This window comes from Phalacrocorax carbo, chromosome 2 (genome assembly GCF_963921805.1).
Source record: "Phalacrocorax carbo chromosome 2, bPhaCar2.1, whole genome shotgun sequence".
Taxonomy (NCBI): Eukaryota; Metazoa; Chordata; class Aves; order Suliformes; family Phalacrocoracidae; genus Phalacrocorax; species Phalacrocorax carbo.
The window spans coordinates 119660939-119678416 of NC_087514.1; the positions used below are offsets into that span (position 1 = coordinate 119660939).

A 17478-nucleotide genomic window follows, 5' to 3' on the forward strand; every position below is an offset into this window, starting at 1 on the left:
TAAAATTCTCTTGTGTTTCTAGGATTCCAGAATCCTGAGTCTGGTAACTTGCTATACTGCAGCATAAACAAGGTCTAAACTGCCTAGGCACTGAAATACTGAAACCTTGGAAGTCAATAGCACTTTTTCTTCCTTTGAAGAAGTGGCAGTGGAGTCATGAGATGTTGTCTCTTAAGTTACTGAAACTGTCTAAGCTGGGAAGCAGTACACTTCTTCCAAGATTTAAGAAAAGGAAAAGTCAATTTAAAAATCAGCTTATAGTTGGGCACTATTTTGCATTATCAGATGCTGCTCTGGCAGTACTCTTGCCAGGGAGAGCAGTTGCTGACATTAAAGGATTGGTTTGCCTTAAAATTGTAGCACTTCAGAAGGCTGTTTGAAAGGCAAAGTACAATAAAAAGGTGTCAGGTTCAAGTAAAATCAGATGTTAAATGGTTAAAACAATTTTAATGTAATTTCACACTTATATGGTTACAGTACATTGACTTGACAAAAGGTTGGTGGCAGTTTCAGGCACTTCCAGTTCACCTCTGAGAGAAGCCTGGCCTGTGTTTGGAATGTGGGTGTTTCGGTTTGATATTTGTGTTGGGGTGTTTTTAACAATACTGGTAGAAGGAAACAGCCCCATGTCATGTTCATCATGTCATGTTCTTTCACTAGTTCAAGATACTGCAAGTAGGCTTTGATCAGTTTATGGCATATAGTTGTATCATTTTCTATTGGACAAAGGACTGTTCTAACACTGAGCTTGAACTAACCCTTGTCCTCAGTGTCTGCCTGCCTCATCTTAAAGCTGATATTTATGTCACTTCTCTGGAGACTGTACTATGTTCTGCAGCAGATGTCACTTTTGTGACTAATTTGGTAGCTTTCTGGCATGTGCTCAGCGACCTGCTCAAGACACTTTTGAGGTGACTGAGGAATAGGAAATACGCAAAGTTGAAGAGGATCACTTATGCAGTGGAATATAAATACTTTTGTCTTTCAAACTACAAGTATTGTTTAACATTCAATTCTCAGAGTTGTTGATTATTGCATACAGGGCTCCTTACGCTTTTACCTTCTGCCCACTTTAGGAATGCTACCTTGCTACTATTGTTAAAATTTTGGATAATCTCGTCAAGCCATGTTTACTTAGGGCAAAGACTGGAATGTTCTGAAACTGCAGCTCAGTTGGTAATGGTTCAGTGTGCTTGAAGTGTCAGGCAACACCCTTAAAGATTAGAGAGAGCTGTTCTTTTACCTATTTTTTATTTATATTTCTAGTTGAGGTTATGAATGGTACTGATGAAAGAAGGATGTTCCGTGTCCATCTGTTCACCTAAACTTGTCTAATGCATGGATAATATGATATTCCCTTAACGCAGAATTAAACACAACTGACAGTCTCTAAAAGCATGTTGGCTTTTTTCTTTCTACAGGCAGATCCACGGTTTGTATGGAATGGACATCTTCTTAGAGAATTTGCTGCTCAACCAGAGGTAAGTGCTTTGTAATTATTATATTAGAGGATGAATATACTTTTACTGTAAACAGACAACAGTGTCCTGTAATCTCTTATTTCAGACAGCCAGAATCCAGTATAATGTGGCTATTAATCTTCTAGTTTAGCACAGTGGCAGTCTTCTGCTTTCAAACTTCCAACTTTCTCAATGTCCTCAGCACTACATATAGTAAAGCTGACTCTTTGGAAGTGTCAGCGTTTGAAGATACTGTGTGGAGACTGTGCTTATATAAACCAAAGGGGAAGTTACACTGCACAGCACATGCTTCTCAAGGTTTTTAGAAGTTAAGCTACTTATTTATCTTTAGGTATAGGCAAAGTTCAGCGCATCACTTTTTTCTAAAACTGGCTAGCATCTTTTTCGATGAGTGCAGTTTAAACTCCATTTGTCTAGTGAATAGGTCATAAAGCTGTTGAGTAAGACTGACGGTTTAGATTCTTTCACTTTATTTCAAATGAAGACTAGCACAGCATAACCTTTGAATTCACCTGGTCTGCAATTATGAGTGCATGACCATGAGCCACAGCTGTAGTACCTCAATGTCCAGGCTGAGACTTCAGATGTGTGTTAAACTTCTGGAATTTTCTGCACTACAGCACACAACCTTTTCTCTCTATCAGTACTTCTCATTTATTGAAGTGAATGACGCACTGCTGCTATTTCTGTCTCTGTAACCTGTGGAGATGTGCTTTTACATTAGACAGCACTGTTCCAAAAGGCTGGATTGTGCAGTGCTTCTGGAATGTGAAGATATGAATTAGCAGAGGGTTGTTGAGCGTATTCCAGAGGCATACGACTGGGTATATGGTTTGGATAGTGCTAAGCAAACAAAGCTTGGGAAATGAGAGAGAAGCTGTGGTGGGAACAGCAAAGAAAGCCAAGTGTGGCTGGTTGGTGAAAGTATATGTAGGAGGCAAAACCCAGAAGTTGAAAACAGAGAACTGATATGTTAGAGGAAGTGTGACTTAATATTGACTACAGGTGGCCTGCTATACTGACAGTTTTTGGTAGTGATATGTGGTATTTCTGACTTCTAGTATTGGAAAATTTTAGTTAAATTTTTTTGAGACCAAGTTATTTAGGAGCATCAGGATGGGAAAAACACTGGGACAAGCATTTCAAGTATTAATCACATAGAATTATTCCTTGCTGAAGCCCTGTGTTGTTTACTACTGTCTCTGCTTACATACTACTGTGGAGGTACAAATACCATATCAAAAGGTTTTCAGTGTGTACTGCTTTATACTGGGCATGTTTGTAGAAGAGTAAATGCCATGTATAGGAGGACAGAGCAGTATGTTTTTTTTGTCAGGGTCACTTAATTAAGATTAGACTTTCACTTTTTCCTTGCTGCTAATAAGGGTTACATATGTTGCTGTTTTCTTTGAATGTTTTTCTCAGAAAGAATTACTGCACCCTAAACACAATAAAGGATATAAAGTATAAACTATAAAAAAAAATCCTAGACAAAGCATAGTCACTCGCTTATCTCTGTTGGCTGCTAGTGTTTAATATTTTTTTAATGTATATTGTGTGTGTGTTTCAGATCCATAGGTTTGCTATGCCTGTGATGCACGGATGTATCCTTTTATGTTGTAAAGCTCAGTGCTGAATATCGTAGTCTCACAGCAGCCACATCAGCAACCATTTTGCTCTGTTAGCTATGTTGGCAACTATAACAGAAAAGTGTCAGAAATAAGCTGTAGTTTTAGATATGAGCATTACATATTGTTTGATAGCCCACTCGTATGTTAATTCACTTGAATATTCTGCTTTTAAGGCTTAATGTATTTAATTTTATGGGCATGACTTGCATACCTGTCTTTCAATGGGAATGAAGGTTAAGATGAACATGGCAAATGCTCTCACATTAGCCTTAGTACTTTTTATCTTGCTACAAGGATACCTTCACTTAGCATTTATTTTGGATTTTAAATAAGGGAGAACGGTTTTGACTTGGAGTGCTTATCGATGTTCCTGTTGATGAATAAGGATAAGGAGCTCTACTGAAGGCTCCTGGGATGCTTCTAGCCAGCTGCTTTTCCTGTACCAACACTTTGGGTAACAGCCTTTTTAGCAAAACAGTCCTGAGTTTATTTTTGAGAAGGGGTGTATGCTGTGAGTAAGCCTACTGCTTTCTGAAGGCAGTGTTCCTCATGCAGTGTGTGGTCAACAATGAGTGTCAGGTCCCTCTGTACTGGCAGTACGAGAAGGACTGGCAAGGCTGGACAGAGCAACTCATGCCACATTCTCCTTAGTTCCTCCATTGCAAAGGCCCCTCAGGTGTGTGTAGGGAACAGCTCCCAGAATGGCTTGATTGTTCTGGTAGGGCTGTTAGCAGCTGGCAGATCTCTAGTCCTCCTTTCCTGTGACTTCATTTAATGGAAAAATGTTGTGGGAGTAGGTGGAGAGGCAAGGAAAGATAGCAAAAGGGAACTGTCAGAACAACCCAATCCTTATCCTCCAGGTCCTGGGTGGAAGAGTCTGGGTGGATTGCAATTAGCAGTTGGCAGACTGCAATTAACACCTTCCTCTGTCCTATTTTCGCTACATAAATAACTAGCATAAGTAATGTATGCTTTGCTGTAATTCTAACTGGACACCTTAGAGAACAGAGGGATTCAAAGAAACAGGATTTGTAGTGATGGAAATGCTATGAAGAGCCTTAAGCAGAACTGTTACAGCACCACTAGCAGTTATTTCAATAAAATCACAGATCTTACCCCCAATATAAACCTAAATATATTTTGTTCAGCTATCTGACTGGGGCTCTAGTCTTGCAGTGATGAAAAATAATGGTCGGTCTTGGGTAATGGAGTGTTTGATCACCTAAAGCCTAAACTAGTTTAATATTTTCCTTCAAAAAAACCCACAACTTTCTAAAGAACAATAAACTACGTCTTTTCCTTTTTTGTGTGTGTGAAAAGTAGCCAATAGCAAGTTGCCATTTAAGGTAGGACAGAGGTTGCAGACAGAAAATGGGCTGACTCTTACAAAACAGCTAGGCTTAGAGGCAACCTTTCTTTGCAGGAAGCTGTTGGTTGTGCAAGTGTTGGATTAAAGGGTGTAGGACCTGGCAGTAATTTTCCAGGAAAGGAGAGGGATAGGCTTCTTTCACAGTCTAATTTGAGTTGTGAGAACATCCTGGATCATGTAGGGCCAATTTGTTGTGGGTTTTTTTTTCAGTTTTAAGAAACAGTATTAGCACAAATGCACAGATAAAGATGTTCCATGTATGCAGTCAGTGTGCTCTTTAATATAGCTTAGGTACTCACGTGTGACACAGCTGCTTTATGTCCCATTTGAATCATGAATGCAGAATCACTGTAAAATGTTCTATTTTTAAAAAGAAAATACATCTTGTTTACTTTAGCAACCTTAAGACAAAGTGTCTCTATTCCTCAAAGAATGCAAAAAGTGACCATTTTGATCTTTTGCTTGCTTTAAAGTTGTAGGTTTCAGTTTTTAGGGGCAAAGGATGAAAGCCTGTGAATCTACCTGGAGAAGTTATTTATGATGAATGCTGGTCTCTTAGACCTGATAGCTTCCTGTAGTCTAAATAAAAGTAATTATAAGCAGCACAGAACAAGACTCTCAAACTGAAGTTAGTTGTCTATGGCCCCTGTTCGTTGATTAGTCCCAGATTATGGTGTATCTGCCACTTCAGGTGTCCAGCCTGAGCAGGAGAGCGTTCTTACATAAGAGGCTCCTACTGGAGACCTGGTATGTATGTGTTCATTTTCTTGACATGGATTTGAAAGCCAGTCTACCTTACTGCTAGTTCTGGCATCTGTAAATGTGATCTATGTTGCACTTACAGGTGCGAGGTAAACAGCCCAAGATATTCACTCTTCTAAAAGCCTAGAAAAATGTTTTGGAGAGGTATTTTTTTTTCTTTAAATCAATAGGGGCAAGAAACTGTTAAGATAGCTTAATAAAGTTTGAGATGGATGTATCACTGAATAGAACTTCAGAAGTCAGTCCATTTAATGATATGCATAGGACCCTAAGACCAGATTAATCTTCTGTAGAATCCCGTTTTCTCAAAATTACATCAGTTTTTAATGTGCCTTACATAAGAGGCTCCCACTGGAGACTTGGTATGTGTTCATCAGTGACATCAGCGATAGCCTGTTGTTTTGTGCTGCGTGTACTGAATCCTAATATTAAATTATGCTTAAGTTTCATGTTCAACTGTTATTTGTGTGAGAAACATTTACAAGTTTCTCTGAATGTGGTTGCTTGGTTCCTTGATGCTTCCTACCTGTTGATACATAAAAATATCCCAATGAAATTTTGGGTGTTTTTCCTTAGTGTTATTCGTTAGTTATCACTATGCACTCTTGTTCTATTAATGGCAAGTGTTTTGACTGGCTGCTTGTTTCCAGAAGAAGCTGTTTCAGGGCTGGTGTACGCTACTATGTAAGAGGTAAAATAGCAAATTGATTTATTTTAAAACAATGTGAATTCTGTCTATACATATGACTTACCTTTAAGATTAATTGCGATATAGTGACTTGAACAAAAAATGCTTATAATAGTTTGTCTCATGAGGTCCTTTCTACAAAGAAAATATTAGGAACCTGTATGATGAACTGAAACATACTCTGGTATTATTAAAACTGACTCTTCTTTATTCCTTGTAGAGATAACTGAAAGTTTTGTAGGGGATTTTAGCACTTTACTGTTTTTATTGGCGTTAAATGCAAGTGTGTAATAGCCCTTTTGTCCTAAGAGTAAATTCAACTAAGAGCATCATTGGTGCTGGCAGGGGAGCCCTGTATAGTGGTGTTCTCTAATTGTTTCAAGTTAAAAAGTGAACAAGGAAATGGATTTAAATTACTTTCTCTGTTCTTAGTACCAACACATATGCTTTTGAAGAAATTGGTCAGATTCTGCAGTACCATTGCCACTGAATTGTGACTATTTCAGTGTCAAAGCACTAGTATTCTATTTCGTATTAAACTACTTAATTTCTAGGACTATAAATATTAAAATGTGTAAGCACAACTGTACTTTTTAGAGTTAAATCTAGTACAGATCATGTTAAAATTTTGCCAAAGGTGTATTTAATTTACCATCCTCAGGCAGCTCTGTGGTATTTTCATGATTTCTGTGAGTGCCTAAAAGGGAAGGGCTAGGAAGCTGCTTGCTGATGTACTATCACTGCTGTGCAGCCAGTCTGAGCTGGTTAATGAGGTCTTTCTCCTACATAGGTATTGATTCAGAAGGACATGCTGCTAACTTTGTTGAAACAGAACAAATTGTGCATTACAAGGGGAGCAAAGCATCGTTTGTTCAGGTAAAGTCAGCGTAAGGAACTGCTCACTGCCTATGTTTCTAAATATAGATTATATAAAGATGTGCATGCGCACAAATAAACAAAGTAAACCAATCTGCTTTATTTTTAAATGGCAAGTGATTCGTGAATGTTGTTGTTTAAAACTCTTCCCATTCTTTTGCAGACCCGTGGATCAATTCCTTTTTTCTGGTCTCAAAGACCAAACCTCAAGTACAAACCAAAGCCACAGATCAGCAAGTCAGTAAATCATGTATGTGAGTGTTTGTTGTGTCTTGGGGTTTTGATGTATTTCTGGGCTGATGTTTGTGTGATAGAGTAACAAACTGTAATCAGAAGAATAAAAATTAGCAATAATGGATTAAGCTTTATGTTTAAAAAGTAATAGCAAGAAGCCTTGTACTCCTTAAGAAGAATTCAAGCCTGAAAAAAATCCAGACATCAATGGGGGGGTAATTCCTCTTTAGGTTCTTGCTTGCAGCAGTTTTAGTTGCTGCATAATACTTGTTATCTGTGGTGTGTTTAGTAGAGAGCTGAATGGACTGTGGGGATGAAAGTAGAAATGTATTAGCACAAAAGAAGTGTTTAATGTTCTCTAAGTTATAAAACTACCTGTGTGGTATCATCAAAAGGATAATTATAGAGATTTCTTGTAAATCACAGACAGATCTTAATAGTAGCATACATCTGTCAACACACTTCCTTTCTCTTCTAGATGGATGGCTTCCAACGACATTTTGACTCGCAAATAATTAGCTATGGAAAGCAAATGGTTGTCAACTTGGTATGCTTTCACTTTTTCTTCCTGAAAAAGCTGTTGTTCTTTTAAGCAGCATTTTGAGTAATACTGTCTTTTTTTTTTTTCCCTCCTTTCTCCCAGGTTAACCAAAAAGGTTCAGAGAAGCCTCTCGAGCAAACATTTGCAAAAATGGTAAACAGCATGGCAAACGGTATGGTCAGGTACGTGTGAAGTGAAATTATGTGTTCTGTGTTTAAAAGTTGAGCATTGCCTCAGAGACCCCCAGAGTGATCAGTTCTTTGGGGGCCTTTACCAACTGTCTGATTTGTTTGAATTTTATGAAGTAACTTGCATATGACCAGTGCCCCTACCTCAGAGCTCACAGTCAAAGCAGAAGTGAGACTATGAAGCAAATATGGAACAAAGAGGAGACAGAATAAAGAAGGGAGCTCAGAGGCAATGGTAATGCCAGTATTGGGGTAATAGTATGCTATGAGAACTGTGGAGATCATCTGCGTTTTAGGAAAAAGAAATCATACCCTGTAGAACTAACTTCTGGCAAAAGGGCTTCGTTACATTGCTAACTTAGTAAGGGAGTGCTGAGTGCAAGCAAAACAAACTTGAGATAAAGGAGGAAACAGTAAGGGGAACATGTAATTTAAATGTCTGGACCTCAGTGTAGCAGTGGAGAATGTGCTTTAATCACAAGAGAAATTCCATCTTTGTGGGAATCTTGAGTGCAGTACACAATTTTACGACCTGTCTGCCTGCTTTCACTAACTTCTAGAGGGTGGGCTAGCATCCAGCTCCCACAGATGCTTACCTCTATCTTTTCCTTGAAATTTCTGTATAGTATTGTTGCTACTCATGTATGTCAAAGGACAAAATCCTACCTGTAAGCAAAGAGGCATCCTGTTTTAATAAGGATTCACTTCTGTCTAAGTGTAACTAAGGAATTGCAGAGTATAATCAAGATGCCTGCAGAAATCCTGATATATTTTGAATTTTTTCCGAGCTTTTTTCTGCTTGTGTGATGCCCTGCTGCTGCCTTCACTAGGGCAGTTAAAGACGTCTGTCTTACTGTGTGCTGCTTTTACTACCCTTATGGGTGCATTTGTGTGTTGTTATTGGTGTGTGGGTGTGGATTTTTTTTTTATTAAAAACCCCTACTTCTAAGGTGAGCTCTTTCCTCACCCTCACACCTAGGCTAGTATTGATACCTTAGCTATACAAAGCTTGTGGAATTCTGTGCATCTTTACTATAAAATCATGTGGTGGAAATCAAGATGTAAAATTTTGTCAGTGTTTTAGACATGCTGCTTGTTCTGTGTATGTCAGAGTGGTGCTTGGCAGCTCCATTTTCTAACATTGCCAAAATAATTTTTCTTTTCTGATGAGTTTTGGTGGCGTTTACCTGCCAGACTAAGACTTGAGCCTGCAGTGTATATATACCATCTCTCTTCACGCAATTAGTCTTGAAAACTTGGCAAATAATAACTTTTGGATTATGAATACTTGAGTTGAGGAATGTAATGCCCTGTAATTCACAGCAAACGTGTATATAAGAATGTTGAATCAAACACCACTCATCTAGAGTACTTATTACCATAAATTAATTGGCTGTTAAAGTCTTGTTCCAAGTCAGTAGTTGTTTAATTTTCTTATGACAGAGTAGGTTAGCTGTTTAAACAGAATCTGTCTCAGGTTTCTAGACAGCTATCAAGGGAACTATGCTGCATGCCAGCAAGGAATGTTGCATTTCAACAGCTGTCTTTCAAAGTGAGCTGCAGTTCCCAATGCAGTTACTTGAAAGACAGGAGGGCAAAAGAATCCTTATGGAAGAAGAGAGATGAAATCAGATACGTATCCCTTATGTACTTTCTGGAGGAAAAATACTAGCCAGAACATAGAATGAGTAACTTGGAACTGAATGTGTGCTTCCCCAGACTAGTGGCATCTTGTAAAGAAATGTAAATGCTGTCACCATGCATGCTAAGGTTGCAGCCTCAGGAGGGTTACAGAGCACTGACAAAATTCAGATACTTGCTGGAAGCCATCTCTAAAGAAAAACAAATCCTCTGTCACTACTTGTTTTATAGGTCAGACTTTCCCTGTGGGGTTTTCTGAGACCTTCACTGCAGTACATATGTAAATCTGAAAAGATGCTTCTCTCTCTGAACAGATACATAGCATTTGACTTCCATAAAGAGTGCAGTCGGATGAGGTGGGATAGACTTCAGATTTTGATGGATCAACTAGCAGAACAGCAAGATGAGTTTAGGTAAGGCTCTGCAGTTCTTTTTACTTCTGTACTGTTAAAATGAGACCACTTTGTCATAGCTTCTGTTGTCTCCAGTTAAGACACAGTAAAACAGACCTGTAATTGTCTACAAAGAAGATGCATTCATTGCATTAGTGCTTCCTCATCTTTGATCTCTTGTTGATACCATGTGCAAGGTTACAGACCTGGTAGTGGGTAACACGTAGAGCCCTTTTTATGTCCCAATAAAATGGTTCTGAGAATTGTAGCAACCCTGCATTGTGACTCAGGAGCTGCCTTTGTACTTTCAGGTAAAAGGTTAGACAAAGAAATGAACACGAATATAACTAAAGCTATTTAAAAAGGTGTCCTTAGGTGATATTTTTTTATTGAAGAGTAATTCCATGTGTTGTGGACTGCAAACTGTTCTGCTACATAGTGTCAACTGCTTAGTGCTTCTTCGGCAGGGACCTGCTCTCTTTGTGTTTTCTGTAACACACGTTGTTTGTGGCACCAAACCTTGGCACTGGCACTGATTGTTAGCCTTGCTAATGTAAGTAACCCACAAGGAGGCAAGTTCTCATTTTGTTTCATCATATAAAAGTAGCCTACGCGTACAAATCAACTTCAATCTTTGTTTAGTCCGACAGTTGTGGTGTTTTAGGCACTTCTTGGTCTTTGTTACTTGTAGACAAGTAGATTGTTAGAGAAGTGGTTTACTTTGTTCTGCTTTTCTGATTGCTTCCTTCCTGTTCCTAAAGCACAAAGTAGATCAGCTAAAACGCTACAAAACTGGCAGTGGTATATTCTAACCTAAAAAAGAGGTGAGCTGCAGACTAGAACGGGAGTCTCATGAATGAACTATCTTGCCTGGAATGAAGGTTGTGGGAACAGTATAAATTAATCAGATGATAGTGAATATTCTGCCCACCACCAAAAAAAAAATGCTGAAAGAACACCTGAAGAGTAAACTTGCTTTTTGAGCACTTCAAATAAGGAGAAATAAGCAGAAATAAGCATGTAGGTTGCCTGTGCAGCAAGTATCCTTTATTCCTAGAGTGAATACTGAATCACATAACTTGTTTCTTGTCACCTGACATTGGAGGCTTACAAAAGAACCAGGTTTCCTTGAAATGAAGGGAAAAACAAAAGTGCAGGAGCCATGTGTCTCTAAAACAAGATACAAAAAAGAAGGCTTTTTTTCAATATTAGGTTGGCTTTACTTTGCTTTGCTTTGTCTAGAGTGACTATTGTTTAAGAACAGAAAAGTCTGAGTTCTGATATTCTTAGAAAATAGTTCTGCAACCTGAGGGAGGTAAATATCTGTTTTCTGCAGGTTAAATCCAGTTGTGAAAGATTGTCAGAAAGGAGAGCTGGCTTGCTGAGTTTTGGCTGGGGCAGGGGTGGGGTTTGGATTTCTGTTTTGCTTGTTTATTTTTAATTTTTTAAAAGCAATTATAGGAGATGCAGCACTCAAACTATCTTATGAACCAGAAATGTCTACTCTTCAACTACACTAATCCTAATATCAGTTCTCAGCAAAGCTTGGGGAGAGAAGGGGGAAAATAGATTTCACAGGTGTTACTGTCTCCATCATATAACAATGTAAAACTTGGTTTAACAAAACTAGTTCTTCAAGAATGACAAAAATGAGTCTTGTTAACACAAGGTTGAGCAAAGTAAATGCATATGCCTCTAAGGCTCTTGATTTTAGTATTGCATGACTCTAAGGCTTTATAATCTTAAAATGTTGTACAGTAATAGTGGATCACATGCTAGTCCACATTCAGAGTTCATAATTACATAATAGAGTAACTTATTCTACAGAGTATGATCTGTGAATCTTTAGGCAACTAGGAGTTTAATGCTGTGGCAGAAGGACAAGTATAGCTCTGTCCTATTCACAGTCCAACTGATAACTTGACTGGTGCATTGGTTTTACCAGCTCAGCTGTCAGAATACTTGCATGCAAGTCAGTATTTAAAATGATCTGTTCATTATCAATCACTAGAAACACCTGGTTTAGTTGAGGAAAAAGGCTGAGGTAACAATTAGCATATGCAGTTGCAAGAGGGAACATTGGTTCCTGCAGGTGTTCATGTATGGAAAGAAGAGTGACAGTAGCAGATTTTCAGTAGCAGCCTTGAATTTGAATACTTTCCTGGAAGAAGTGTGCCTTGCAGCTTATATGACTCCATGCAGTGGTGACTGGATTGAACCAGGTGGCCAGGTATATAGATAACCAGTTACTTCTGCTGTTACGCTCTGCTAATGATCTTGATATCTGTGGAGCTAGGACCCTATAATAACTGGGAAAAAAAAAAATACAAGTCACTGGTTTTGCACCAGAAGCTGCTCTTTCCAGTGGCATATAAATCAATATTGCTGGTTGGCTGTCTAAATGCTAAGCGTGGACACTGCCCTGAGATTATTCTATCTTCATATATTGATGCTGTTTTTCAGCGTGGGAGGGGAAGAATTCAGGGAGGCATCAAAGTTCAAAGAAATGGCTAAGAACTCCTTGTATGCTCAAGACAACTGTGTTTTCCTTGCTAGAATATTTACTTCTGAAAATGTGTTGTTTATATGGACCGTTACCTGTAAATACTTAGGTGGATTGTATGTGTTAGTTATTTTCTAGTTGATTCCGATGGTAAAATTGTGACTCAGCAGGAAGGAATATTCCGCAGTAACTGCATGGATTGCCTTGATCGGACTAATGTGATTCAGAGCTTGTTAGCACGCCGATCTCTTCAAGCCCAGCTTCAGGTAAATACTTTATTCTTGTTTAACAAGCTGGAAGAAGAGAGAAGTTTTCCGTTTGGAATGGAAATGTAATTTTAACACTTAAATAACAGCTTGCACACTTGAGTTAGTGTACCACTTACTTGAAATGCTTTGGCCAGACTAGTTTAAAAACATAGCTTTTTCTGAAAGCAAATACTAATTTTTCTAGCAAGCTACTAGTGAGCCTCAATGTTTTTTGTTTTAGAGGCTAGGTGTTCTGCATGTTGGACAGAGAATTGAAGAGCAAGCAGACTTTGAGAAAATCTACAAAAATGGTAGGCTGTTTATAGAGTTCAAACAGTTTTCTGCAAACAGAGTACATAACTTCCTTAATCTTTCTTAATGTTTTCCTATTCACAGCATGGGCTGATAATGCTAATGCTTGTGCCAAACAATATGCTGGAACTGGTGCCTTAAAGACAGATTACACAAGGCAAGTCAGCCTTTCTCGTAAAGGTCTTCTGGGTTTTGGGGCATGTTTGGGATTTTATTTAAGTCTTGATATCTGAGGAGGTAATTAATGGTGTAAGCCCCAACTTAATGAGTTTTACAGTGGTTCAACTGGTAAAATGTCAGGCTAAAATCTACAGAAGAATGTAGTTCTTCACTGTGTTTTATGAAAGGACTAAAAGGCTATCTGGAAATGTGCCTCTGCAAGGCACATTTATATTGCGGGATGGAGAGAAGTGTAATTTTACTTTCAAACTTTGTTACAAGCATGTGTGGCAATGATGCAGAGGCAGCACTAGATAAATGGATTTACATGCAGGTATTCATTAAACACAGTATGCATATGAACAATGAAAACTAAATCTGAAATTATCTTCCTGAATTTATAAATCTATTAAATATTTTTCAAACCTTTTTGCAGAACTGGGAAGAGAACTCAGTGGGGCTTAATAATGGATGGCTGGAACTCATTAATACGTTACTACAAAAATAACTTTTCTGATGGATTTAGACAGGTAAGTTAGGCTTCCAACTCTGGGGAAGTGTATGTGATAAACATTGCTGTGCATTTTAACTCTTGCTCTCTGTTTCTCATCCAGGATGCAATTGATCTTTTTCTTGGAAATTATTCAGTGGATGAAGTAGAACCTGCTAGTCCTCTACATGTCAAAAAAGATTGGAAGTTCTTAGCTGTGAGTATGCAGACTTCATTAATGATTGGAGAAACACAGACCACCTTTTAGTCACCTGCTTCATATGACTAAGCAGAACGTGTCTATTTAGTAATAAAGCATCCCTATAATCTGGTTATGTTTCTATGATACCTGCTTATAGGACTAAACCCAGACTGTTCCCTTGACAGAAAATGGAGTGTCCTTGAGGTATTGAAAAATCTGTTGCTTGCTCTGTTTTTTTTTTTAAATCTGCTTCATCAAGTGGAAAGGGAGAAATTCTACTAGTCACCATCAATGACTGTTTCCTTCTGCAGAAGAAACTTGTGAAGATCTCATACTTCATGCAGAAGCATTGCCTGTAATACAAAACCTTTTTTTTTCCCCCTTCTATTTTTGTGGGATTTGGGGACATCATAGGTTTAATTGGTGGCTGGTGTATTTTTTAAACAAAACACAAACTTCAACCTCTCTTAATAGATACAAGGTGTATTTTAATCCTTAACCTAGTTATTGAACACTCTTCCAAATTTTGGAACTATCAAATTGTAGTTGTACCTCACAGCAGGTGAATCAGCAATTAAAGCAACTCTATTGCAAAGCAAGGAAATAGCTTTGCAGTACAGCCCATATGAAAGGAAATGAAAGAATACATGTGCTACTATATCAAGTGATTATTCTTTTTTCTCTTTCCCCAGTTGCCTATTATTATGGTGGTTGCTTTCTCCATGTGCATTATTTGTTTGCTAATGGCTGGTGAGTCACTGCTGAATTTATGTTCACAAAACTAGCTTACTTGTGTGTGGACTTACTATAAATAGTTACCAGAAACTGTTCAGTATAAAATTGCTTCTCAGTCATACCAGGAAGTGTTTGAGCATGGCTCTGGAGATGGAGGGTTGGTGCTATATCATTAAAGTGCTGTAAAAAACAATGTTAAAACTTCTTTGCAGAAGTCACTTAAGGGGCAGAGGCAGTTAATTGCCCCCAGATTTAGCTGCATCTAGCTTCATTATAGGCCGGATAAATCCCTAGAAGAACACCTACCTAATTTGGGGCAGAAAGACAGTTCAGTAAAGTCAGGTATAGGCATAGGCATGTTCTGATGGCTGTCCCCCTAATCTAAATCTGTGCTGGGAGTTGTGAAGGTTTTTGCCTTCTGCTTTTGGCCTTGAATTTTCTCATATTAGTGCCGATAGAGGTCTTGACTCTGACTTCTGTAGCTGTCTGTTCACAATGTTAAGAACTGTGTGGCAAACAGTCTTCCTAGACTGTGGAAGGAAATAGAAAAGATCCCAGTACCCACAACAGACTTCTAACTTCATTTGACAGCAGATCTCTGAGGGAGGGCTTGAAATATTTTGCTTTTGTACTAAAATACCTCTCAGGTAATTTGAGATAATGAACTGAAATGTTTATCTGATACAGGTGATACATGGACTGAGACACTGGCCTATGTGCTGTTCTGGGGAAGTGCAAGCTTTGGAACTTTTGCTATCATCCTCTACAATGGCAAGGATTTTGTAGATGCACCCAAGCTGGTCCAGAAAGAGAAGATGGACTGAATTTGTGTGTGTGGAAAGCGGCTTGGTACTGAGGATTCCTCAAGCCACACTTGGAGTCTCTACTGACCTGCTTTCCACACCAAATAGTGGTCTTCTAAACATTCTTCCTTGGCAGCATGGGGGGTGGGGGGGTAAAGAAGATGATGTCCTTTGCTGGTGGTAGCTTTCAACTGAGACCTGACTCGACAGTCTTGGTTGCAATGGTCTTTGGAATATTGCATTAGTGGAGGGGGCTCCACTCTTCCTGAGGTAATGCAAAGATGAAAGCCAGCATTTTGGTGTCTGGAATGTCTTAGGGCATAAATGGACTGCTGAAGCTCAAAGTCAACCTGGGCTGTTTCAGCTGAATTTTTGGCCTCTGGCTTGACAGGGGAGAGCTGTTGCTGTTCATGTGTCAAAAAACCCAGATGTTGAAGCACTAGTAATGGAGCTTTTACTTGTGGTCTCTGAATATGGCTTCATACCAATAAAAAGTTTAGTTACAAGACTTACAGCTGGATTACATTTGTTGTGATAAAGTCCATGTTAAGGAGTCCTTTGTGCATATTTGTGTGGATTCTTTTCACTAAATATAAAAGATTTTTGAATCCTAATGCTCTTAAATGAGCTTTTTGTCCTGTCTTGTTTATGTAGGACTGATGCAATATTCTACTAATCATTGTTTGGGTGAAAGGACAGTGTAATTGGATGTTCCTGAAGTTGCAAATTACTTGCACTGTTTCAATACTACAGTCTCCAGATGATGATTCATTAGTTAACAAGTTAAAATATAGGATTTTTTTTTCTAAAGATGTAAATTAAATCAAAGAATGTAAAAATCCTTTGCGGTGTTTATTGAACCTTCCTTATGCTAAAGGTCCAAAGTATTCCGTTACTTTAAGAATGGGTCACAATGTAAAAGGTGAACTTCATATTGTTTTGCTAGTCAGCTGCTTCTGTTCTTGGTTATGTGGAAATAATTTATGAAAGATGGAATAACAGCCTGAGGAGAAAGTGTTCAGTCTAAACTCCATGTTTGCACTTGGAAGCAGCAGCTTGCTTTTCATGCATGATACTGTAACACTCTTTAAAAAAAAAAAAAAATAATTGAAAAAAAGCTACAGAACAATTTGTGCTGGTTAACAATAAATGTGTGTCTTTAAATTTAGTGCTTCCAAGCTGTAAAAAAAAAAAGTAATCCTAATCAAGGACCAATTTTAAACTATTTTGTCATTTATTTTATATGGTTTGTTCAAAACCAGACATGGAACTTGCTTAAGGCGCTGTGCATTGTTTAATATTTCCTGTAAGTACAGCTGTATATTCAGATTGTGATTATAAAATTTAAATGGGGGGAAGAGAGGAACATGTAGAATACTAGGACTAGCACTGTTGTCACTATTGAAGCCAGAACACAAAACACTGGTACTCCAGTGTTTCCTTGTGTTACGGCTGAGAACATGTACAGATTTTTGCAACTGTTAATTGCTCATTTTAACCTTGAATGTTTCTGGAGGCCTCTCTGGGTTTTGTGTAAGCATAACTTGTTCATAAGCACTAGTATTTGCAGAGTGTCTGTTTGCTTCTAGATGCTGTAATGGAAATACCAGTTGACAGTTAACTGGAAAATCCTCTAACTTAAAATTTTCAAAGGTGAACTCCATTACGGGCACAAAATACAAGAACGTCGTTGACTCAGTGTTTGAAAGTAATGGTTTTGGTGGCTCACTGGCAGGTGGCATTTGAAACTCACTTTGGTCGTCTTGCCATCTAGAACTAAATCTCTGCATCTTTGGTCTTTGCTACAACAAGTTTTCAAACTTGGAAAAAAAAAAAAAGGTTTGTAAGACGTAGGTTTTAGAAGTTGGAAGGCACCTGTATCTCAGTGCTTTGCAAAGAGTATGTATTTCTGAAATCACAAATGGTGTACTCATACATGACAATAAAATGTTCAAATTTTCTAGATCTACAGTCTGGTGTATTTTACGCTTTGGAAGAAGCCTGCTCCAAACTGTTCCTTGGAGAGAAACTGCTCCTAAGATGCTTTGGTTTTGTCTCTGCTCATTGCCAGTGATGATCTTGCTATTCTGTGCTTTAATACTGATGATCTTGCACAATACCCTGTGTAGGAGCTGGCATCAGTGGTGTGTTCCAGTCTTCATTGCTGTGTTCGGATCTCTCTGAGCACTGCTGGGGCTGGACTTCTCTGATGTTTAATCCTGT

General features: G+C 38.4%; 1 protein-coding gene across 1 annotated transcript in view; it reads left to right on the forward strand.

The window, feature by feature from the left end:
- The window catches only part of SACM1L (SAC1 like phosphatidylinositide phosphatase), a 32959-nt gene extending 15741 nt beyond the window's left edge, over positions 1-17218 (forward strand). The window contains exons 6-20 of the mRNA XM_064444092.1: positions 1422-1481; positions 3052-3085; positions 5833-5934; positions 6722-6807; positions 6971-7057; positions 7520-7588; positions 7685-7764; positions 9726-9824; positions 12434-12572; positions 12796-12865; positions 12951-13023; positions 13462-13555; positions 13640-13732; positions 14410-14467; positions 15140-17218. Coding sequence (XP_064300162.1) covers positions 1422-1481; positions 3052-3085; positions 5833-5934; positions 6722-6807; positions 6971-7057; positions 7520-7588; positions 7685-7764; positions 9726-9824; positions 12434-12572; positions 12796-12865; positions 12951-13023; positions 13462-13555; positions 13640-13732; positions 14410-14467; positions 15140-15276 — 1281 coding nt within the window. The 3' untranslated portion in view covers positions 15277-17218. The remainder of the gene's footprint in view (positions 1-1421; positions 1482-3051; positions 3086-5832; positions 5935-6721; positions 6808-6970; positions 7058-7519; positions 7589-7684; positions 7765-9725; positions 9825-12433; positions 12573-12795; positions 12866-12950; positions 13024-13461; positions 13556-13639; positions 13733-14409; positions 14468-15139) is intronic.
- Positions 17219-17478: the final 260 nt, after the last annotated feature.